We start from the raw sequence: 24,999 nt of genomic DNA, 5'->3' as shown, positions 1-24,999 counted from the left end.
TTTCACTGACAAGACTACATTTAGTACACCACCTACAAACATGTCATTCATGCATGTCAACAATACTCCTTTGGAGTACATTTCTTTCACTTACCTAAAACATGCAAACCGCAGGGATCCACAGCAAAGGATGCTTTGAACTAGAACAAATATAAGAAATAAACTGTTATAATCACAAATACTTCGCCAGTTGACAAACACCCCGCCACCAAGAACTTAGAAACTGTCCCTGGTGCCTAAGTGGCTTCTGCCCCCCCCCCCCTTGAGGGCAGATGGGCCTATAAAAAAAAATAGGCCGATCTGCCCCAAAGGGAGCAGAAATGGGCAACAGCTCTGTACCCTGTTTGGGGGGGGGGGCGCCCCTTGCCATAGGGGGCAAATAGAGGTGCCCCCAGCACAAAAAAACCAAAGGGGAGCAAAAAAATTCCCCTCATGTCTTGGTGGCTTCTGCCCTCAAGGGGAGCGATGCTTGCAAAAGCCCCCCCCCCCACCCACACACACACACACACACACACACACACAAAACACACACACAAGATCCCTGGTGCCTAAGTGGAATCTGCCCCCAAGGGGGACAGAAATGGCCAACAGCTCTGTGCCCCCTTTAGGGGGCGACCCTTGCCAAAGGGGGCACCCCCAGCACAAAACAAAAAATGGAAAGAAAAAAAAAAAAGAAATCCCTGGCGTATTGGTGGTTTCTGCCCTCCTTGAGGGGAAGATGGGCCTAAAAAAAAATAGGCCCATCTGCCCCCAAGGTGGGCAGAAATAGCCAATACAAATTTTCCCCCCTTTGGGTGGGGGGCGACCCTTGCCCAAGGGGTGCCCCCAGACACACAAAACACACACCACGCAATCCCTGGCGCCTAGTGGGTTTCGACCCCCGCAGGGGCGAGATAGGCCAAAAACATGGCCGATTTAGCCCCAGGGGGGGGGGGGGGGGGCAAAAAGGATTATTTGTGCCCCCGAGGGGTCGCTCCCCAAAGAATCATATACAAAATAAAATCCCTGGTGTCTAGTGGCTTCCGACCCCCACCCCCTGGGGCAGATCAGCCAAAAAAACAGCTGATCTGCCCCCAGGGGGGGCCGAAATAGGATTAAAAAATTGCCCTCCCATGGGAGTGACCCTTGCCCAAGGGGTCGCTCCCAAAAATAAATAGCAAATAAATTCCCTGGTGTCTAGTGGGGATTCCTGGTCCACGATCGCGGGCCCTGCCAGGAATCCACTGAAAACAGGCACGGGGGGAAGGAAAAACCCTTTCCTCCCCCCCCCCCCCCTTGTCTGTTTTCCCCCCAAAAAGGGAAGGACTCACCTGTTGGAGTTCCTTTCCCTCGATGCGCTGGAAGCAAATGGCTTCCAGCACGTCCTCGGCAATACTTGATGATGTCGGCGTGCTGATATCATCAGATTGCCTAGGGGGGGATCGGGGGTGGAAGGGGAAGGGATTCCCCTTCCATCCACGACGGGTGTGTGGGTGGGGGGCCCATGGGGGGAGCGCTAACGCTCCTCCCTTGGTCCGGGTGCAGGACGAGGTGATCTCGTCCCAGGCACGGGAACCGTGTGCTGGGACAAGATCGCCTCGTCCAGGGCACCCAGGGGGTTAAAGCATGGAAGATGATGTCTTGCACATCCCTAGTGATGAATGCTTCTCCAACAATTGTAATTCCCGTATCAGTAGTCACTATTGTTTAATAGTCAAACATTTGCTATATTGGCATTTCTGACAATTATGTATTCTCCATTTGTATTCAGATACTGCTAATGTCAAAGATCGAGCACTACCCTTCACTAAACAATACCAAGAAATACAGTTCTGAAAACAGGTGTTGCTCAAAGTGGAGCCATCAATAATTCCCCCTGTGGGTTCTGTGACCCACTCCAGGCAACATGCATTTTATTAGTGGTGCTGATTCATCACATGACTCAACATCTAGTGACAATTCCACAGTTGATCTCTCTTACAGATATCAATGAAGACTCTTTAATATTGTGAGTGCTGGTTGCATTGTTTAGTAATTATGAAGCTCTGCAGATTTAAAACAGATGCCACGTTGTAGTGTTGTTTGTCGCTAATTTTAAAACTTGACATTTTTTCTCTGCTTTTTGTAGTGCAAGCTTATAGTTTGTCAGATGAGTAACACCCGTTGCCAAGCTTTGAACTGGTTGCTTCTGCCATTGGCTCTCGTCGTCTTCATCATCCTAACAGGACTGGTCCAGACCAGCGAAACAGTTCTACTATTCACCTTAACAGCTTTTATCACGGTTGCTCACATTCACTATGGAATCCAAGTGGTAAGTATACTTCAGATCTAGGTATTAGTTTAGTCATAGTTGTACATTTGTCTACATGTTGATTTTATGAGTGGTAGGGTTCTTCATGCCATGTGGCTTTGGTTAGGTCAGGGGATTTGATTTTCCAAAATGTGTTTGACTCCATTTGTCCACCTTTTCCAAAACCTGTACATCAACTCCTATCCAAGTGTTTAGACCCAGCAAGGTGTGACCTATACACTAAGCAAAGAAGTTGGAGTTATTGAGTGACATAATTGGAAATACGCGACTCATGCCAAAATCAGTTTAAAATCATCCTGTTCTGCGGGCTTTGGTTCTTGTGTGATGTAGCTCCAATATGAGAGAGAACCACACTGCTTGCATAACTTAAATCTATTTCTGTAAGGCCATTCTTTTCGTGTTTCTATGCCGAGGATACCAGTCTTCTGACATCTTTGGTCTTATAAACCACTATTAGGAGTCCAGCACCCCCATTCCTTCTTGCTAGCTTTTGTAAAACATTGGTTCCATAGAAAGATGTTACTTGATATATAGCAATGGAGGTGATTACCGACCTTGCTGTTCAGCACTTCATGAATTACGTCTAGATGTATCAATAACATGGCCAGTAAAATTGGCACTGTCTCTCCAAAACAGATGTTGATTTTCACATACTATCCTGGCATGGTAAGTACATCCCAAGTGACAATCATATAGTGTGCTCTTATTATACGGTTTACTTAATCAGGTTTATATTGTGACGGGCATGCTCCATTTGCTGAAAGTCGAATACATTCTTTAGAAAAAGAGCACTGTTTGAAAAAGCAGAAATGTATTATTGGTCTCCTATACACGTGACCTAAATTGTACTTTATATTTGTAAACCGCATATGAAAATGATGGTATCATATATCAAAGTGCAACAAACACTTTTGAAGTTGGCAAACATTTATAAATTAAAAAAAATATACATTTACTATTCAGATGTGGGTAAAATGACACAACAAAAAATATGGTTTAGACTTTCATGTACAGTAATCACAGTGCAGAAGAGCGTTACACCAATAATGCTTTAAAACAGAGACAAAAGTAACTATATCCCTGATTAAAGTGAAACCAGAAATGGAAGAAAAATTAAGTACAATTATTATTTCTGCTCAGACAAAATCGAGCATTGAATGAATTGAACTGCATCACTAACTTTGAACCCTCCAATTTTGATTTCAACTATCAAATTAAATTTGGGAAAATATATTAGCTCCACTTAAAGTATTTTGTAAAATGGTCTATTTGAGAAACGGGAGCAGAGGTTTGTTAAAATGGTAAGTGGATCTGCCAATTAAACTAAACAAAAATGAAGAAAATCTCAATTTTAGGTGCTGCCTTCTCCCTGCTGTACTGTTTCCCTTAGCTCATACCCCTAGTATACAGTAGACATCACCAGTTACATGGTATGCTTATGGGTACTCCCAAACATTTTCTCACAATCCAGAAAGTATGGTCTGTAGTGTGACTGGGGGCTGCATTGATGACAGCTGGGTATAGGTTTGTTGTGTGTGTCTAGGTTGGGTTGGGGCAGGAGGAGCATGTACATGGTGTAGGCAGTGAGAGTCATGAGTTAGACTGTCCGTACTGCCCTCTAAGTTATACCCCTAGACTCCAGAAAAGTCATACATGCCTGTAGTGTTATGCAGTATTTGAGTTGCTAGCCTTCTACTGCACCCTTAGGGTAAGCCTTCTCTGTATGCTATCGCTACCTTTGGCGAGTAAGGTGTACAAAGGCGTTAACTTGATTATTGCATTGGGATTAGATTAAATAGAATCTTAGGCCACAATATTCTTATGCCTTTAGTCTCCTATCTGTAAACATTGAGTGCTTAGAAACAGTTTCTGATAAAATAGTTGGTGATGAATGAAATATCCGTGACAAAGACCCCCTAAGAAGGTGTGGAATTTGCTGAGGTGGACACACAAAGACCCAACCTCCACTTCTAGATAGTGGGAAAAGTTTTAGCTATAGCACTCAAGATCTGACTTTTAATCCTCGCTTTACCACTTTGCCAAAATATACTGGTTTGTGAACTCTATTTAAAGTTGGGAAAGGTACCATAACACAGTAGCATTGTTTTGTTAAGAGTAGCTCCTGAATCGCACCATCACAACCACTCACTGCCCAGTTGTTGAGTAATGAACAAGATGTAAATGATGGAACAGTAAGGCATGTTTTTTTATTAACTTAGCTTCCACCTGTGACAAATTGTGCTCTCTTGAATGATCACGATCTGAACATATTTCTCTGCTCCTTTTCTTGTTGTTTTAACAGAGGTAGGAAAAAAAACATTCAAACGAAACACTGGTAACAAATATGTGACAAGGAAACAGAACTGTAACCCACAATCGTTCAATTTTACCTATAGGGGAAAGAACATCCATTCTTATAGTTCTCTCATTAGCATATGGTGTAGTGAGGAAGTTATGAATCTTGAAACCAGGAGGCCTGCACTTTGGTACTGGTATTCCTGTTTCACCAAATTATTTGACAGACGGAGAGGCGCAGCTTGTTTTTTTGTCGTGAGAGGCATTTCCGGTTCCGACGAGAGGCATTTCCGGTTCTGGTTCGCGGGTCAGCGCGCCGCACACAGCTCGCCCGCACTGGTGAGCCTCCGGATCACGGGCCACGGATCACGGGACCATCGGGAGCGCCCTACCCATAGCTTGACTCTCAACCGAGCCTGCCACCGGTGCCCCCAGCACCGTGACAGCGAGCAGAGGAGGTCAGCGTCCCCCATCCCCTCTGTGGACCCTCGCGGAAGCGGCCCGATCGCAGGTGCGGCTTGCGGGGGGGCATAGGGCATAGGGGGTCCTTTGCCTGTAAATCTTTGGGTGGCAAGAAGAAGAAAGGACCCCTCAAGGACTGCACACCAGGCATCAGCATCAGGCTCAGGACATTCGGTATCGGCCCTCTCCTCCAGGTGCCGCCCGCGAGCACCCAGCAAGAGGCAAGAGAGCAACAGAGGGCGGAGGGCAAAGGGGCAAGGGGGGCAAGGAGGGCAACAGGGCGGTGGGAAGCTGGTCCAGGCTCTGGTATTGGTCCCACTGCAAGGGCGCGCAGCACCCCCCACCCGACCCACCCTGGTAGATCCACCAGGCAGTCCGTGGTCTCAACCCCCCCCCCCCCCCCTCCCTCTTTGCCCTGTCCTCCACCCGCCCTTGCCCAGGGCAGCAAGTGCCAGTTGCGGGAGAGACCGACACAACAAGGACTGGCACGGTCCAGTATCTCCGGACTCGGGCCCTCAAAAACTCCAAAATCCCCTGAGGGCGATCGCACACTCAGATATCAACATCCGTTAGAGCCTCTTTTTGGAGGACGGCACTCCTAACTGGCCCAAAACAACAAAAGGCACAACAAGGCCCAACAAGGCCCTTCTCCCTCACTCCAACAGCCCGCCCAAAATCATCCTGCTCCAAGGCAGCAAAACATACCGATACCGATCATGAGATCAGGCAAAGCACGAGGCAGTATTTACCAACCGTCCAGCAAAACAAGGAAAGAGAAAAAGGAAGGGAGACCTGGCTCTGGATGAAGCAACCCCAAAAAGGAGAGCAAGCAGCGGACAGGATCTCCCCCAACCCCTCCCAGGCAGGAGGCAAAACCTAACAAAGGGCACACGCGGGGAGGCGACCAAATTTCAAGCATGGAAGAAACGATCTGGGGGGAGCCCGGCTTTTGGAAACCGTCGACTCCGCCGCAGGGGGTTCCAGAGACCGTAGCCTCTTCCGAGCATCACAAGATAACAGACTATTTCCCTACTGCTGGTACCATTGCCACCAGAAAAAGGTTCGACTCCCTGGCTCCAACCCAAACAAGTTTTGGGGAAATAACCCCACTCAGCCAACACCGGCAACAGCAAGGAAGCAGCGAAAAGAAACTCAGAATGAATTCTCTTCCTCTTCCTCTCTAGCCCCCCTGCCCCCCCCTATCGCCAACAGTAGTGATCAGGAAAAATCACCCCACGAAAGTAGACGCATCAAGTATAGTTCAGGACAATGCGATGACAGCTACCCCTTCACCAGGATCCCTCTACAATCCTAGGCAAGACTTAACTCTATGTAATAAACCCCTAGACGCCACTAAATACCAATGGACATCTAGTCCAGCGAAACTACCCATCCTGGACTCAGAACTGGTAGCAATCGCAGAACATTTAGAACAAGAATCTCAGGAAGGTGGCCCATTCTGTCAAAGTCCAAAACTTCACTCATTCCCAATGTATAACTGTGAAAAAGAAGAACAGGACCTCTGGGGTATAGAACAGGTCATCACAAACGGGCCAGTAAAAACAGAAACAGTGACAGTGGCACAGAAAGTCCCCCATAAAACAACAATAAACAAAGTTCTATCAAGTGGTAACCAAGCGCCCGACTTAGTCACAAGCCCCCGTGGCAGTCAGGTCAGAAGAAATGTGGGCTGCAATCCTAAATTCAATGCAAGCAACTGTCATGGCGCTGCAATTTAATTCAAACAAAATGGACATTCAAGTTGACTTGCTAAACACCCTGGCAGTTTTTGTCTCCGGGATTGACAGTAAGTTGGAAAAATTAAACGCACTTATAAGAAGGGCGCAAGTCACTCACTCTAATGACTATACAATTTGTTCCTGTAAAGAGGTAGTAGAAAAGATATCTCAACTGCCGCAAATCTTAGAGGGAATACTTCAAGAAATCCGATCCACCCGGAAGGATGAACATACATGCCTAAACCACTCGCCACCATGCTAAAATCTACTCCGAGGGAGCAGAAACAAAAAGAGCAGCAGCCCCTTTCCTCCCTTGCGCCTGTCTCATCGTTTTTAATTGAGAGAATATTGGCTGACAGCCGCCAACTAGCAAGAGTCCACTGGGAACCCATGGTGAATCATCCTCCGCTACAGCCCAACAATAAGCCTGGGAACCCTGAGTTTCCCATAACTCGGACCCTCTCAAAAAGAGAACGAAAGCGGGCAAGGAAGGGAAGGAAGTCCGCCCAACTCCATCAACTCAACTCATCAAAGGACCCATCTAAAGACCAGGCGACGTCAAATGGAGGGTAAAATAGAAACATTACTACCCACACAAGTACAAGCTCGAACACAATAATAGATGCGACAACACTCCCAGCCACAGCAGACGTCACCCACTCAACAAGGTCCCCCCTGAGACCTCCCGAAGTGATTGGCACTATAACGAACCGAAGACCAAGCCCCACAAGGGCCCAGCAGAGCACAAAACCTAAACCCATTACACCTGCGCTGCCTCCCCAACTAACACTGGTCAATTTGGGCAGCAAGTCTGCCATTAGTCAGAGGGAAGATGGCTATATGGAGCAAGACCCGCGCATAGAGCAAAATCAGTCACGTATAACAGACACGAATACCCTCCAGTTACTCTGGATTCCAGAATTCACCTCCAGGTCCCCCACAGATGTTCTTAATCGCTCTTCGATCTTAAGAATCATAAAAGCCTTACCGGATCTTCAGTTTGTAGCCTTGGAGGACCTGGCAGCTATAAAAGTTATCCAAGCAAGAGGCAACCAACACACGGATCCAACACTCACCATCTTCTCGGCACCAGATATCCCAAAGCGGATCTTGAATAGAAAGGACCTATTGAAAGCCTGGGGCATTGAGGTAACCACCTACAAAGGAGACCGCTATCCAACTCCGTTACTAGCCTCACACCACCTGGGAACTCCCAAAGGCACATGGTCGGTTCTAAAAGGAGTACATCAGGCCAGCAGACCCATTGAAGAAAGATGTAGTGAGGAGAATCCACCTAACCACCCGCTGACAGTCCAAGTATGGAGAGAAGACGGGAGGGAAAGAGTGGTCTTGCGTCAACAAAAGTATCCAGATAGGGAACGGGTAGCGACGGTTTTACCCCCAAGACCGATGGGCAATAATTGAATTGGTAAGGATCAACCCGCACACGGCATTTTATCCATTTGCTCCTGGAACGTCGGTGGCCTACGGTCAAAACTGGAGGATCCTGCAGTAATAAATTTTTTCAGCTCCTTCGACATCTTACTCATACAGGAATCCTGGGCAATGGAATCCATACCGATAATCGGATTCATGGAATACCTTACCCCAGCAACGAAAACAAATAGGTGTGGAAGGCCAAAGGGAGGCCTCGCCATTTACGTTAGCACCAGCCTTTTGGTAAAAATCTCTGAGTATAAGGAGGAAGACCAACCTTTCCAATTGCTCCAGCTAGACGATTGGGGGGAAAACACACAGGAGCCATTGATTCTGGTCAACACATACATCAATCCTAAAAATAAAAAAATTGAAGCAAACAAACTTCTAACTCAACTATTATGGATAAAAGGAACAATAAAATCAGCATTCTGGTTAATGTCGGGCGACTTCAATCTCAGCTTATTCCACAACCCCAGTGAGGATCACATCCAAACAGTTGCAAGAATGCCCGCCCAAACCCTCCCAAAAAAACTTAGGAAAGATAAAATTGGGGAGAGTTTCATACGCACCTGTGAATTAGTAGGCCTCTTCGCGCTAAACTGACGGAAGTGCCCGATATTCCACCGGCATGGACAAGATTCTCTGGGAAGTCGGTCTCCTATCTAGACTACACGTTGGTGTCCCCTGATTTATATAAGTTAGTAAACACCTTTACCATCATGGACCGCACGGAAAGCGACCACAAACCACAGGTATTTGGGATTTGTGCATCACCGCAAAAAACGGAGAAAGTGGCAGCCCTAAATGGGACACTAGGCTCCGAAAATCTAAAGCGATTCAAATGGTCCTCTGACACCATTGAAAGACAAGCAGAAGAGGCCCTACGGAACCTAGAATCAACTATCACAAGTGGGACAAAGTTGACAACAGTCTGGGAGAACTTTGCCCACAACCTCATAAAAAAAGATTCCTTAAGTAACACGAGAAAGGGAGCACAATTGAATCACCACCAAAGTTCACTTTTACCACTGCCAGTGCGCAAAAGGAAAGCAGCAGTAGGTAAATTATTAGGGTCACTGCGTAAATGCCCAGATAATGGATCAATATTGACCGCCCTTCGAGAGAAAAGGAAATTGTATAAAAGGGTTCTATGGACCTTTAAAAAAGGCCAACAGGAGGCCCTGTGGGCCAAACTACATTTTGTGACCAAAACATCTGACTCCAAAAGATTTTGGAAAATCATCAATACAATAGACAATGGTGCAAAAGCAGGCAATAACGCAAACATAACAGGAAGTATGGGTGTCCCATTTAAGGTCACATCTAAAAGAATCAACCATCGAAGAAGGCCCCCAAATGCAGTCATATATGATTGGTGGGGATCCCAACACCCCTGAACCTTTGAAATTTACGGCACCAGAACTATTAAAAATCATTGGAAAGTCACAAATGGACTGTGCCCCTTGCCCCAATGGCCTACCGCAAGCACTATTTAAACAAGACACGGAAAGATGGGCCAATTTCCTGGCAGCAATGTTTAATGAGGTGATCACAACAGGCCTTGTCCCGGCATCCTGGAAAGGCTCAATAATCCACCCCATCTATAAGGGTGGGAGCGTACTCTCCCTAAGCAACTACAGACTAATCGCTCTTTTAGACGTTGACCTCAAGTACTTTTCCTGCTGTGTGCTTAAACATCTAGAAGCCTGGATTACAGAGAACAATATTCTACCCTTTAATCAAACCGGGTTTACCAAGGAACATTAACAAATCTTATGGGGCTAGGTTTGATCATAAACAGAGCAAAAGCAAAGGGGACTCCAACTTATTTATGTTTTGTTGACTTTGAAGCTGCTTTTGACTGTGTGTCCCGTGGAAAAATGTGGGCCAAATTACTACAGTGGGGGCTGCCACACCCTATTTTAAATGCCATCAAAATATTATACTCTGATACTTGGGTAAAGGTTAAATTGGGGGAAGGCTCTCACCTATCCAGGGCAGTCAAAACAACAGTGGGGGTGAAGCAAGGCTGTGTATTGGCTCCAACACTCTTCAACCTGTACATAGCAGATCTCCCCGCCAAGTTAAATGGTCACTCATCCCACTCTCCATCACTGGGCGGTCAACAAGTATCCAACCTACTATATGCAGATGACCTACTACTAATCAGTAATACCAGAATAGGCATGCAGAAATTGTTAAAGGCATTAGAAGAATACTCAGGTTCTAATGATTTAGAAATTAATCATAAAAAATCTAAAATGATTACCTTAAACCGCAGGCCAACCACGCAAGGCAAATGGCATTTGAATGGGAAAACCCTAGAGGAAGTAACATCATACAGATACCTAGGATTGGTGGTAGATGCTAGAGGTAATTACGCGCCACAAAAAGAGGCTATAAAATACAAGACGCAGGCCCTTACTTACGCCTTTTGCAAGCTAGCAATTTCAATCTGTGGTCATGCTCTGAACCCATTAACAGCAGTAATGAGAGTGAAGCTACTTCCATCTATTACCTATGGGACCAAAATAATGAGGGGGATGGAAGTAGGTCTTCTGGATAAACTTCTGATAAAAACCTATAAGCGCGTTTTTCGGCTGCCCGGACGTGCATGTCCAGCCCAGGTCAGATTGGAATTTATGCTGGTCAAACAGTCGTTAGCCCGACCGGCAGCATACATTAAATGCTGCTACAAACTGAGTCGCGCTTCAAAAGGGTCTTTAGCCAATCTAGTCTGGCAGGAAATTATCCTAGAAAGAGGGAACCCCAACTACATAAGGTATCTAGAAAAAAGTAAGAATCTTTTGAACTTAGATGATGTATGGAACCGGTCTCTACCCATCCCCATTTTCAATAAAGCAGTGAATAAAGCAAGTAAATTACAGAGCTTGATAGAAGATAAGATCTCATTGGCCAAAAGGGAGCATAGTTGGTTGATTCTTAACTACTACAAAACATTTAAAGAATCACCACTTATGGCTGGCCCCTACTCAAGGAAAATCGAGCAATCCTTTCTCAGACTTAGGCTGGGTGAAGTCCCTACTTTAGACCTCACGCCAAAATGGAAGAAGGAGCGGCAAGTAGGCTCCCTGGAGTGCCGTCTCTGTCATCTAGCAGATGAAAACCTGATGCATGTGGTCTGCATTTGCCCAGCCCTGGCGGCTGAAAGGAGACTCTTACTAAAAAAGAATTTAACGGTTTAAAAATTAGACTTTTCAAGAAAAGCATTAATTGCAGCCTTTAACCCTCGAAATACAATATTGAACATTAGGCTGGTTCAATTTTTGGAAATTTTCACTCTAAAAACCACAGCCTCTTGAAATATCCAACTCAGAGGGAGGGCTGAAACGATAGCGAAATCCCTATAACCCGCATTGAACATCTTAAAGAAGGGAAGGCTCCTAGGTAGTCCATTGGGTTGTTTAGCTTATGTCATAATAAAGTCTGGTACCAAAAACCTGACTTAAGTAGGGGTAAATAAAATCGATAGAAGGTCTCTTCCCACTTTGCACTATTTTTACCAATACCTCATTGGGTTACTGTTTATATTTCTTTGTGGAAGGAAAACTTCATATATCATTTAATTTTAATCACAAGATTTTATTTTGCGCTGTATTTTTTCTTACCTTCAATAAGATTATTCTGTTGCCCTATTATCAATACCTTATAGCACTAGTATGTCTTTTCTAAAAAATTTATGTGGAAGGAAATTTTACTTACCATTTCACCCTAAGCCAAAGAACTGTAATTGTCTTTTTGAACTAAAATTGTTCTGTTTTTGTTTACGTGGAAGGAAAAGTTTTTTATGGTTTTAATTAACTAAAACTTATTATCTCACCAAATTGTTTGATGATGATCAAATCATATACTTCCTATGGCCTTGTCCCTTTAGTTGCCTTTATATTAGAGGTGGGTGAGTCGCTGAATCCTGGAGCCAAGTTTGAGCCAGATGCCTGGCTCCAGCTCAGCTTGAGGTTTTCTTGTAACCTTGAGCCCAAATTGACCCAAGCCTACATGTGGCTTCTGTCTGCAACCCATGCTCTAACCTTATGTGCCAAGAATTAAAGGCAAGGCATTAACCTTTGATGTATAGTGAGAGAGGGCAGGAAATACTCATCTAGTAATTGAACTGCACAGTGTGGAAACAGCAACCCTGTAAAAAGTCCCAGCTTCCATACTTGACAAAAGATTGTGGTCCTAGGCAACTGTTTTCACTCACCCGTTTTTCCTTCATGATAATATATGAAAGTACCTTGAAATACACACGTTTAGTATGTGTCCTGTACAAACCCTCTTGTGTTTTATTTAGTAAACAAAAGTGTTGTTCCATGTAGGTGCACTTACTGACTTGTGTCACTAATATCAAGGGCTGGGGCAGAAAAGTTTCTAAGTTCGTATTTGAAACCATCAGTTTTAAGAAACTGCTCTTTATGCAGATGTACAATCTGATGTACAAAGGCAAAACATTCTGCATGTTAGTGAAATACACTAAGTTTGAGACATTATTGTATTTTTACATATTTGTTGCACAGTGCCTTTAAAGGCGTTCCTAAAGGTACGTGGTGGAGGGAAAAAATGGATGGCGGTCCCTGCCCCATATTGAACCTTGGCTATCTCATTGCCTTCCTGTGGAAGGACAAATTTAGGAGACTCACATTAGCCCAGGTCTTATCTGCCCTCGACACTGAAGACTGAATAGTAGCATTGCACCTGCAAGACACTTATTTTCCACATTTGCATTCTGCAGGCCCCCAAATCGATTATGATGGGCCAGGAACAAGTCCAGTTTGCTGTGCTCCCTTTTGGCCCCACTAGCGCCCCTTAGGTGTTCATGAAAAAGATGGCGGTGGTCTCAGGTCATCTTCAGAGGTCAGGGGTCCCAGTCTTCCCCCTTCCTCAATGACTGCCTGTTGAAGGCTGGCAGTGATCAATCAACTCCAGACTACAGGTAACGTTTTAACACTGGTGAGGTTCACCATCATGTCAGTCATACCTGAATCCTTTACAGAGCTCTTTCATCACCATTTTTCTGGACATGGTGCAATTTTGTGCCTTTGCCCCCAGAACAGAGCATCCAAGACATTCATCCTATGATCATGGTGGTTTAGCCTCGGTCCTGGATTTCAGTGAGCGTGATACATTGAGGCTTCTAGGACTGATAGCCTCCTGTATGCAGCTGATCAAGACACCAGGTGGCACATGTGAGATCTGCAGTGGTGCCTAAAGTCTCAGTGAGCTCAACACCAGGGTGATCTCTAAGTCAGTCCAGATTTTGAAGGAGACTGCAAAAGATCTGTAGTGGTGAATACTAGACCATGATTGGGTTAGTGGCAGACCACTCTACTTTCCCCACCAGAGTTCACAGCGGTGACCGATGTATCATTTCTGGGCTGGGTAGGCCACTTGAGAGAGTTGGAGATCATACACATTTGGTCTCTGACGGAGGCCCAGCTCCACCATTTTATTGGAGCTGCAAGCCGTCCATTTGGAGGTGAAAGCCTTCCTGCCACCCATCAAGGGTTTTCTGCAACAAGCAGGATGGGGTAGGGATGTTCGTGAATTATGTGCCACTAGGCCATTCACTTCTAAATGTGGCTGGAACACCAGGAGCTTTTCCTGGTGGTTCAGCACCTGGGATGATCTGTGATGCAAGGGCAGACAAACTCACCCATCGACACCTTGTAGATTACGAATGGCGGTTGCACACAGAGGTGGCGCACAGTCTCTATCATGATGTTTGCTGCTGCTGAGAAAATGAAATGTCAGCTCTTCTGTGCTTTGAAGTTTTCAAATCAGCTCGTTTGGAGACACATTGTGCTTAAAGTGTACTACTGTACTCTGTCCTGCCAGTACCTCTCTTACCCCGATTTCTGAGGAAGAGCAGGACCGACCGGGGCCATGGCATCCTAGTTGCTTCAGTTTCCACACAGTGTGGTATCCCATTGCTCCTTGTTTTTTGAGCATCTGTCCTTTGATCAGGCTGCCCCTCAGAAAGGACCTTCTCTCACAGCAGCAATCCAACATGTAGTTTCTTTTTTGGATTGGGTCCGGGTAGATTTTTTTAGGGTTGAATGTGCAAGCGGTCCCACCTGTTGTAATTTCTCTGTGGGCTTCTAACCACGCCCATTCTTGCTGTTAATTCTTTGTTGTGCTTGTCTTTAATGCTTCATTGCTATTGGTGCATTTTGTGAAATGTTCCTCCTTTTGTGTGCTGAGTTCCCTCCTAGGTGATATCACTAAGTGAACTTTTTTGTTGGCCATCACACTACGTCACGCTTCCTCCTATTAGAGTGTGATGGCCCGTCCTCCAGTTTCGGTTTGCCTTTCATCCCAGCTTCGATCCTTTCTAGGCGTTCACACAGGGAGCCAATAATTCTCACCCTCGCGGCGGCCATGGCTTTGAATTGACTTGCTTCTGTCGACTGTTTAATTTAAATTTTCAATTTATGTGGCAAGAAAAGTCCAGTTAGGAATTTACTACGCTAATAGCTCTAACTCGGGGTGTTGGGGTGGTTTAGTTTTTTTGGGGCACAGGGGGGTCGGATAATTTTTTTTTTTTTTTAAGGGTTTTGGTGGGGGTGGGGGGGGGGGGGGTTGGAGGAGGCAGTCAGGGTAGTTTAGGTCCTCAGGGCGGTGGAGGGGTTCCATGAAAGAACCACGCATCCTGTTTCACATGCCATTTCCACACATGCCTTTACTAGGCATGCTTTTACAACAAAATTCGTTATAAAGGCATGTATGGAACCAACAAGGTCGTGGTTCGGACTGCATTATCCCGGCATGCGTGGTTCCATCATACAACCTTGTCAAGGCTACTAGGATTGTGAGCAGAAATATGTAATTTAGGTAGCAAAAGTGCTCATTATGCAGCAGGTTCACTGACTGTATTGTTTTCATCTCTTTGAGCTGGAAATAACTTGTTAGTGAATTCTGCAAATCACATGGCAAGGTTCATTAATACATAATTATTCAGTAAAGTCCACTGGCCCTTAACGTTGTCCATAGTTTTAGCTACAGTTTATTTATAAAAACGAAACCAAAACATTTAAAATCTAATCAGCAGTCATTGCAAGCTGCTCTTTGGAGAAAACTGCTTTTAAGCTAACTACCACATAAGCATGTAAGATAACAATATGTAATGAGTAACGTGTAATATGGTCCTATAGTGCCATCTCAAATTCTAATGATATTTACAAACCACTGGGCTTCGTAGTTTATGATGTCACCAATTCCCCTACCTACATAACAGGTAACTATGTAATACGGTCCAAGATTGAATTAACAATATTGGACTGTATTACATGGTTACTTTGTTTTGTACGTCCGCTCTCTTTCACTTAAAATATATATATATAAGCTGGCACATTTTACAAACAGATCCGGATTTACAGGAGTTTGTGTGGAACAGTCCTGCAGTAACTTTTCGTAGGGGTAGGTCGCTCAGAGATAATCTCAGCCCTAATATGGTACTTAGTAGTGCTAAACCTGAGAGTGGTAAATCTGGAATCCTGGGGTTCTATTGTTGTCACCAATGTAAAGCATGCAGATACAGCAAGGACTGCAAGAATGTAACATGGGGCGCTGGTAAAAGCGAATATGCCATCAAGGGTTTCTTTACATGCAACACAGATTTCTGTGTGTACTGCTTACGGTGTCCATGTGACAAAATATATGTGGGCAGTACGATCTATAAAGCAAAAAAGAGAATGTTGGAACATGTAAGAGCCATTCGCAATTTTGATTGCAATTACCCTGTAGCGCGACATTTTCATGAAGTACATCAAGGTGATGAAAAACAACTTACATATTTGGTCTGTGATCAGATCAAACTTAACTCACGAGGTGGTGACAGACAGACAATGCTACGGGTTCTTGAATCCAAATACATTATTAAATTCATGACTCTATTTCCTAATGGGCTAAATTTAAGTGAAGAGATGAACACCCATCTTGGTAGTTAATTAATTAGATACTGGATTTTCGGATTTTCTTTTTAAGTTTCTTATGATATCCATGTATTATTCCGTTAATCAATGTACTTTGACCATTTTACACATTTGGCATAAAGTTTTTTCTGTTTGAGGGTGTTTGAGGTTTATGACATTTATTTTTGATATAGGCATGAAATATAATAGGACATTCAAGTACAATATATACGGTTATGTAGTGATAATTGATGAATTGATAATACATTTCTATGTATCTGTACATATTTAAAGTTAGTTAAATCATAATATGGATACGAATTCTGAGATATTTTTGATCATTGTAACCGTTACAAGATGGCGCATATTATTGCACCTGGACATATGTCTGTATGGTGATCAAGTCCTTTTTTTATGTCTATGTATTTGTATTTATACCTGCTGTATGTAGTATTCCCCCATCCGTGAACAAGGCTACGGCTGAAACGCGTTGGGAGGAGGACCATTTTCTTTAATATAGTTTTTGAACTGTCCGTTTTGTGTCTTGACTTCTTGTCCTACTGGGTGAGAAAATTTGAGTAATGTAATATATATATATATTACATTACTCAAATTTTCTCACCCAGTAGGACAAGAAGTCAAGACACAAAACGGACAGTTCAAAAACTATATCACCATACAGACATATATCCAGGTGCAATAATATGTATATATATATATATATATATATATATATATATATATATATCTCAAATTTTATATATAACCATTAACTTTTTAATATGGGTCTATATTGCTATCACAAGGTTCTGTTGACATTTAAAAACCACAAGCCTTAAGGCCGAGTGATAAACGCCGCCTGAACCACAAGGTCGCAATATAGGACCATACAACACATGTTAATTGTTATGTATTTTTATATTACATGATTTATTAGTTGATTTTAGTACTCATTAGAAAGATTTAGAGCATTTGAGTCATCTACTTAGTATTCATTGTTTGTCTGAGACTACATGTATGTCTGTCGTTTTGAGAAGTGTGTATTTTCGTTGGGGCTAACATGCAAGTATTTATATTGTGTTTAATTCAACAGTGTGTATCATTCTAAATCAAATTTTAAATGCAAAACGCATTGTAAAGAAATTGTCATGCATTCTAAAATGGGCTCTTGGTAATACATTGACATTGTAGAGTAGGTTTAACGAGACCTGTATAAACAAATAAAGTAAAGGGCAATGGGGGATAGTAACTTTTTGCCAAAAGGATCTTGTGTTTACAACGTTTATTTTCACACGTTGGGGAGGCTTCATTGGTAGGTGCTTGAATCAAACATGGGCCTGCAAGAGTGAGCTTGCCCAAGTATGAGGTTCACTACCTTTACACCACTTTGCCTGCCTTGCCCATGGGTGTAGGACAGACTAGCCCCAAACAGGTAGCTGATACCGTCATCCGTTGCTTGATCCATAGAGGAGCAGTTTGACTTGGGAAACTCCTCAACTGGCCTAAAAATACTGCAGGAGAAAGAGAAGCAGGGCAACTTAGATCTGTTCAAATCCTCTGTTCTCAATTCTGAACAGGTTGCTTGGATAGCTGAAAGCACCGGTCTATAATCTACTCCTTTTCGGCATTCAGGATTAAAATGCCACACAATCTTCCCATCGTTAAGCAATGGGGGCTAGTTTTAATACTGAATATCCCGGTCCTTGGACTAGATGGGAGGATAGAAGGATGGGGGACACAGACTACTCTTCTTGTGCAAGGCGAATTAAGGTTTTTTTTTTTTTTTTTTTTTTAGAAGTAAACCTGACCTTTGTGCAAAGGGTGGGGATGGGGACACATACCTCAACCATTGTTGGCAGAGGAGAATAGATTTTGAGTGTGAACGTACAGCACATTTGATGCATAAGCTAATTTATTCTAAAATCTGCCCCAAAGTAATATGGAAGGCCTTTGAAGTTGACGAGTCTTCTTGCCTTGTGAAAAGTTGTCTTTACTAAAGTCTTTTGTGATTTTTATATTTTCAGGTGAACCAATTAAGTAAGCATTTCAAGATACTACCTTTCTCACTCAAGAAACCAAGCACAGATTGACTAGAAGAGGAGGAGAAAGTCGGCTTAAAGACTTCTGAAGAAGTGTAAAGGAAGAGCCTGTAAATACTTCCGCCATCACCACATATGCCAGATACTCCCTAAACAGATACAATACACACAATACTGGAGCAGGGGGCTTCAAAGGATGAAATGTTGCTGGCGAAACTAATTGATGAGAGTAACTTCAGATTTAATTCATTATTACTGTATATATATATGAGACCAGCTGAATGTTCCTCTTGAAGATGTTATTTGGGCATTTTTCCTTAGTGTAGTTATTTCTTTTTATACATGAAGCATTGTGCAGAATTGTTGTGTTTCATGTGCCAGTTAAGTCACCACCAGCAGCATAAACTGGAATTATATAGAATATAACAAAAGCCAAAGGAAAAATGTATTTTGTGAAATACTAGAGGATTTCCAAGGGTCCCAAAGCACAAGTATGGCTTTTAGTTGCCTTGTCCATCCACACTTTAGCTTCAAGTTCCTTTTGTGTTACAGAGAGGAAAACCATTGCCCAGCCATCAAACGCCCTAAAGTACTTCTGAAATATTTGATGTTTCAAAGCAGTCATTTAATATGGTCTTAAGGTATTGTGTTTTTCGAACTGCTGTGTATTTGAAAACTACAGCAGTTCTAAGACAAAATTTTACCATTTTCAGGATAAGAAATATTTACCTATATAAGACTTCTATGGCTTACAGTCAATCAAGTTCTAGGATCTACTGAGTGACTTTGACATTAATGACCAACCTAACTTTTCAATGAAAAAATGGTGTTCACTATTTGCTATGTATGAACTAGATACATGCATCAACTGGCTCATTGGCTGATCCTTGCATTGCTTCACCTGAAAATCAGTGGTGGCTTCCCCAAAATCGCATTTTAATGATTCTTGGAAGATTGAAAAGAGAAACGCACTTGATTTATGTTAGTCATTGTTGTAGACTGCATTTTCTGATATACAGAATTTTCTTTTTTTTTCTTATAAACAAAAAAAACATTTTGTTAACTTGCCACTTTCTGAACATCGTGTTCTTTCTTTTACTACCCGGTTTCCCCTCTTTGAAATGGGATTCTTTGCCCTGCCCTGTAGCAGTTGAATGCTCTGTAAAAATACAGAGCTCTTTCTGAAAAACAATCTTGTTAACTCACATTTTCTCCTTGCACGTACATGCTGTTTCACAGCCAGGAGTATTCTAGCCTCCCATGTGATATTGATGAATTGTTAACACCAGTGTCCTCAACAATGCAATGAGAAAAACTCCAATGTTTCCCTTAGCAAGTGACCCAGTCATCTTTTTTTTTTTCTTTTAAAAAATTACGTGTGTAAAACGCATATTCTAGAGCAACCACTTTTCTCTGTAATTTGCTTCTTGCCATGAAAGCAAAATAGGAGAATGCTCATTCTGAGGAAACATGTACATGGGTAACCCATTATTGTATAGTACAGTTACTTTTTGGGTTCTGTGCGATACTTCTAAATATGAAAGTTTTGATTTTGTGTTAAAGCAGTGCTTGAATGTTACACAAACACCTCGACAATTTGGCATCTAAAGAGTCAACCATTTAAATGTTTTTTTTTTTTTGTTTTGTTTTTTAGTAAGTTTGTGCTTCTCGGCTTAGTATTTCAGGCTGACTAATTATGAAATGCACACATACCAGTAAATATGTAATTATATTTGAATTACCAACTAGGGTTTTTAACAGAGATCTGTTTCTGACTATTGTCCATGTTTTCAGGCATTTCTATTTTTTTTTTATAAAAAAAATACTTCATAAAGCATGGATCACTCCACTACTTTGTTAGACTTGTGACCAGGTTTTGAATGATTAAAAAGCTCATTTGGCTATTTCACAAGTTCTTAAATATTTGCCATTACTTACAGAGACAGCATAAAACTTAATTTGTCTTAAATGGCAGAAAATACTCAAGTGTCTGTCAGATTTGCTTTTTCAGTGAACACATATCTTAAGCCAAGATATCTAAGCTGCTGTATTAAGACGTTTTGCAGTTTTTTAAACTTCCTCTTAGTTTTGTTAAAAGCTTGGTAGTTGTGGTGGTGGTGGTGCAAGTCTTATGCCGATTTTCATTTTCTCCTTTTTAGTTTTGTGTTTTCCCCGAGCCTGAATGAAGAGTGTATCTAAACCCTTTTAATTTTGGACAGGGTACACTTGGAAGGAACAAGCACGGTTGTAAAATGCATTTTATGTATAATTTAACATGTAGACCACTCATATTTTTGTCAAATACTTTGTAGTTTGAAACGGTGTTCTCTCGTCTGTGGTTTGGAGCTGTCAGCTGCATTAGACATGCAACATGACACTATGTACTATTTAAATTAACATTTATTGTATTTTTTGTGAACTGTAATTATTGGTATTCAAGTTTGTCTGATATGAAATCTGCAAGTCAGTTTTCAAAATAACTGTAAATGTTTTTCTTTCTTTTTAAAAAAAAAAAAAGAACTTGGTCCAAGAGTTAACTCAATGGAAGATATCAAACCAATTTTCTAAATGATCTGTATTTTGCTGCAAATGATGGAAATTGTTTTTCTTTTCAGGCTTTTTAAGAACACTTTTCTAACATTTTATTGTCCTCGTTGAGATTCAGTCATAAGCATTGATTACATTGCATCTTTCAAATGGCGTATTATTACACCTCCAATAAATCACATTTACATAATGATAGTCTTGCTACTGTGCATAGTTATTTGGTCAGTTTTTGTGGATCTAACTTGGCTGTCTGCAAATTGTACAAGATCTGAGTAGAAAGTTATTTGTGACCTGACTCTTAACATAAAATAGAAATCCTTTCAATATATGAATATGTAAGCTGACTCCATTCCAGCAGCCTGCCATAATACTTTATGCATTACCCAATGTGAAATACCTGCTGAACTTGAGATAAGACTTTCTGACTTTGAACTCTGTTGAATATTAGATATTAGCTGTTAAGGCAAAGAAATGGTGTGATGAAATCTTTTAATAATTTGTTACTCTTTAACCTGTACAGGGATCAGCATACATAAATGATGTTCTCTTTATTGTGCTGTCTATTTTATACATTACTATGATTTATCTGTTTTATACAACTGGAGGTGGTACTTATTGTTTTTATTTTATTTCATTAAACTGGATCGTACATGGAAAAAGATATTTGCAGTTTCAGAAAATGGTGCCTTAGCCTGTTTGCACCAAAAGCAAATATATTATAAGCTAAGAATGATTCAATTGTTTTAATGACTGTAGACATTCTAAAGAAATATGCTTCACATAATAATGTAGTAAACTCAAAGGGAATTTGTCCATTTCGGTTTTTCAGTGGCAGAGAACATCCTAAAAATCTGATATTGAGGTCAAGACATCATTAATATTGTGGTTCATTTGATTGTATTCATAAATACCTCTTCATTAATTTAAACAAAGATCCATTGCTTTTTATGGTTTTGCAAATGTTCTTTTTTAGTACAGTAATACCTCACTCTTTATACAGAAAACACCATTGTTATTTAGAGTATTACATTTAAAAACCCTTTTCATGTATGTTTTTGGAAGTGATCTTCCTGCTTCCACCTTTCTTGTCAACATTGTAGATGTTAAATTTAATATGTTGATATTGTTGTTTTTAGATTGTCCACACTATATATTAAAGACAAATATTATCCATGAAATAGTTTTTATAAATAATTAAGAATGGTTTCTAGATGTCAGATGATTACATTTTTTCAGAAAAAAATTGTGAAGCCATAAATGTAGTTATTATTCACAAATGAGACCATAAATTGATAAGTTCATGCTGTGCTTCCAAGATTTACCATTGTTCCCAAAGATTTAATAATTTGAAAGCTCTAGACAAAACCTCTACTCTTTCACGGGCTCTTCCTTGAAATGTATTAACATTACTTCAGCATTGTCTAAGGCTGATCCCACAATATTTTTAAATAGATACATCTCTCATTTCTTACAGTAATTTCATTTTATTTATAAAAGCCTTTCTGAAGACTCCTTTATTCTTAATGGAAATTGAATTACAAAGCATATTTCATTCTGTGGGTAGCCTTTGGATGAAAGTCAATTTTATATTTAAAAAAACAATTATTGCTTGGCTAGATTGCTGCTTGTTTGTGTTGGAAATCAGGAATGAGCAAAATATCCCTTTTCCCACCTGTGCTGCATCGATTTTTAAAAGATAGGAAATCAGGAGGAATGCCTGCAAAACAAGTATTTCTCATTCTGGACATCCATGGCAATGATCCTCAATAGAACCTCCTCATCAGGCAAGCTTGAGTGTGGCACCTATATGCTAGGAGGACCTCGCAGGCAGACCCCGTACACAGACTTCCTTCTGCTGGGAAAATATCTTTGAAGTGCATTGTGAGGGTTTGAGCAATGTAGTGCCTTAATGCAGTAAGCCTTAAGGTAAATACATTGCCTATCCCATCATAGTGCTTCAAAAAGAAACTCTTTCTGCCCAGGGAGTGAAGGCCAGTTCCATTCCACAGGCATAATAAAGGGGGGAAATACTTGTGTTTAACTTTCCCCATGGTAATGTCTCCCACCACTATTGAAATCGTCTAGAGGGCTATTAGTGTTTTGAAAAGAGTAGCCCACTGTTCAGGAGTATTGCTGCAAAAAAGTGTCCTAGTCCATTAACGTTAAGGGGAAAAGTAGATCTACTCACCACCACAGCAAACCATGGTTATGAACCTACATTCATTGGTGAGATGTTAATTAGCATGAATACCCACTTCAAGGGAAGTCACTAAAGATGGAATTTGATTACAGTGGGTCTCAGCTTTTCAACTGTGGACTAAATAGTCAGTTAATGTTCTAAATAGTCATAATATTCTGGCTAGCTTTGAGCTTTAATATGAATGGCTGAGCATGGTTCTTGAAACGTGTTGGAAAATCATAATTCTCATTTCAAACAAATTTATTGTTCTTCAGGTTCTTCTGTAAAATACTACAGTAGCAGCATCACATAATAGAAGTGTTTTAATCGGTTTACCTCATTGGAATATTATATTGTGTAAGTTAAAACCCTTTTCCATTTAATATATCTATGTAGTTTTAAATCACTGCAGGCCTGCTGTGTCGGTGTTTACTCATCAGGGAACGATAATTCTCTTATTATTAGTGGTGCACCTTTTAGTTTCGTGCAATGTACTGTTCCTGTGATGCTGATTACCTGGTTTTCACCTAGCTGTTGCAATGCTTACTATATAGATTATTAGTTTGTGTTATGTTTTAGACAGACTGAGCCTTAATGTATTTGTGATAGGCTTACCGAATGAGATGAATCATTGCTGCTCAGGGTGGTTACCATTGTTAACTTTATCTGCCTTCTGATAAGTTTCTTATTATCTTCAACTCATAGCCTCCTGCTATGCCCATTATTGAAGGATTAGATTAGCACTTTATAATAACAGGATGAGGGTGAATCATTCCACATGTATGTAAAAGAGTACTGTGCCCCCAACAAACTGCTTGTAGTAAAACACGTGTAATATATTGAAAGCACAGTCTGTATTGTTGCTCTATGTATTGCTGTGTCTGCTACAGATTGTGCAATCTGTGGTTCAGAAATATGAATTCCCATTGATGCTTTCAGCATTGATTCAAGTTAATGTTTTCTGTTATCTGTGCTTTCAGACTTCAGTGAATCGGGGCTGTGTGGAAAAATGTATCTTTATAAATGCTGTAGGGTTGTGCTATCCTTTCATTTATGAAAATGGCTTGAAATTATTGTAGATTTATAATGATTGCATTCACTGGCTGATTTAATTTTTCAAAAGGTAATTTAATCTTAATATATGTATGGCAAAAATTGCATTGTGTGTTCTTTCATATACCCTATAGATTTTCTCAAGAAATGTTTTACAACTATATTCTGAGATGTCCGCGCTACTAACGATGTTTGTAACAGTACAACACATTAATGTGGAAGTGTGTGTGCTTTGTTATTTAAGCTGTGACAGTGTATTAATAATAATAATTTACTATATTTAAGATCAACGTTTTCATGACATCACTGTATACTTTTCTGTTGTGCTTTTGTAAAAATATGCAAGTTTAGTATGAAACTAGGTCACAGACTATATCTTCACAACAGAATTACAGTTACGGTGTCCTTTGTTCATTATCAGTGACACTTATTGCACTTCGCAGCTTGTAGCTATTCCAGACTAACAAGTTGGGTCATTAGTGGTCTAGATGGCATGTTCTAAAAGTGACACACAAGAATGCATAATCATTTGCATTGAGCTACAAACATGATTTGTGCTTATATAAAACTTTCATTTTCCACTTTTAGTTCATGCAATTACATTGTTACTGGGGCTAAATGACAGCAGGCAAATAGTTTTAAAGAGTTATTAAAACACACAGACATTCCTAAAATCTTTGTCTTTATTTGCCTGCGACTAGAACGTTTGTTAGTAACTGAGATGTTTTTCGGTCTCTGTATGGGTCGTGCCAGACCACCCTGTCGTTAATTCAAATTTAAACTCACTTTTGATGATGGTTGTACAGTGGCTGAGGAGAACCCCCAATAAATGGAATGAGAGCACTGCATTGCTTTTCACCACATTTAACCTTTTCAAGGCAGATTTCCCCAGCACAACCATAATATCACTTTGATTACAATGTAATGATCTGAAATTCAGTTGTTTAGATTTTACATTCTATTTATGCTAACCTAGACAGCCATTTATAAGCCATTGTTTTCTTTTATTTAATAGATTTTCAAATAT

The 24,999-nt window shown here is 41.3% G+C and overlaps 1 protein-coding gene across 2 annotated transcripts in view; it reads left to right on the top strand.

Moving 5' to 3' along the window:
- SELENOI (selenoprotein I) overlaps positions 1 to 20,938 on the top strand; it is a 219,090-nt gene extending 198,152 nt beyond the window's left edge. For both annotated transcript variants that reach the window (XM_069233671.1, XM_069233672.1), the window contains 2 exons: positions 2,108 to 2,290; positions 18,179 to 20,938. In XM_069233671.1, coding sequence (XP_069089772.1) covers positions 2,108 to 2,290; positions 18,179 to 18,292 — 297 coding nt within the window. In that variant the 3' untranslated portion in view covers positions 18,293 to 20,938. The remainder of the gene's footprint in view (positions 1 to 2,107; positions 2,291 to 18,178) is intronic.
- The last annotated feature ends 4,061 nt before the right edge of the window (positions 20,939 to 24,999 follow it).

The sequence above is a fragment of the Pleurodeles waltl genome, chromosome 5 (genome assembly GCF_031143425.1).
Source record: "Pleurodeles waltl isolate 20211129_DDA chromosome 5, aPleWal1.hap1.20221129, whole genome shotgun sequence".
NCBI classification, from domain to species: Eukaryota; Metazoa; Chordata; class Amphibia; order Caudata; family Salamandridae; genus Pleurodeles; species Pleurodeles waltl.
Note: the sequence above shows the minus strand (reverse complement) of the source record. Positions and strands in the feature narration are given on the sequence as shown.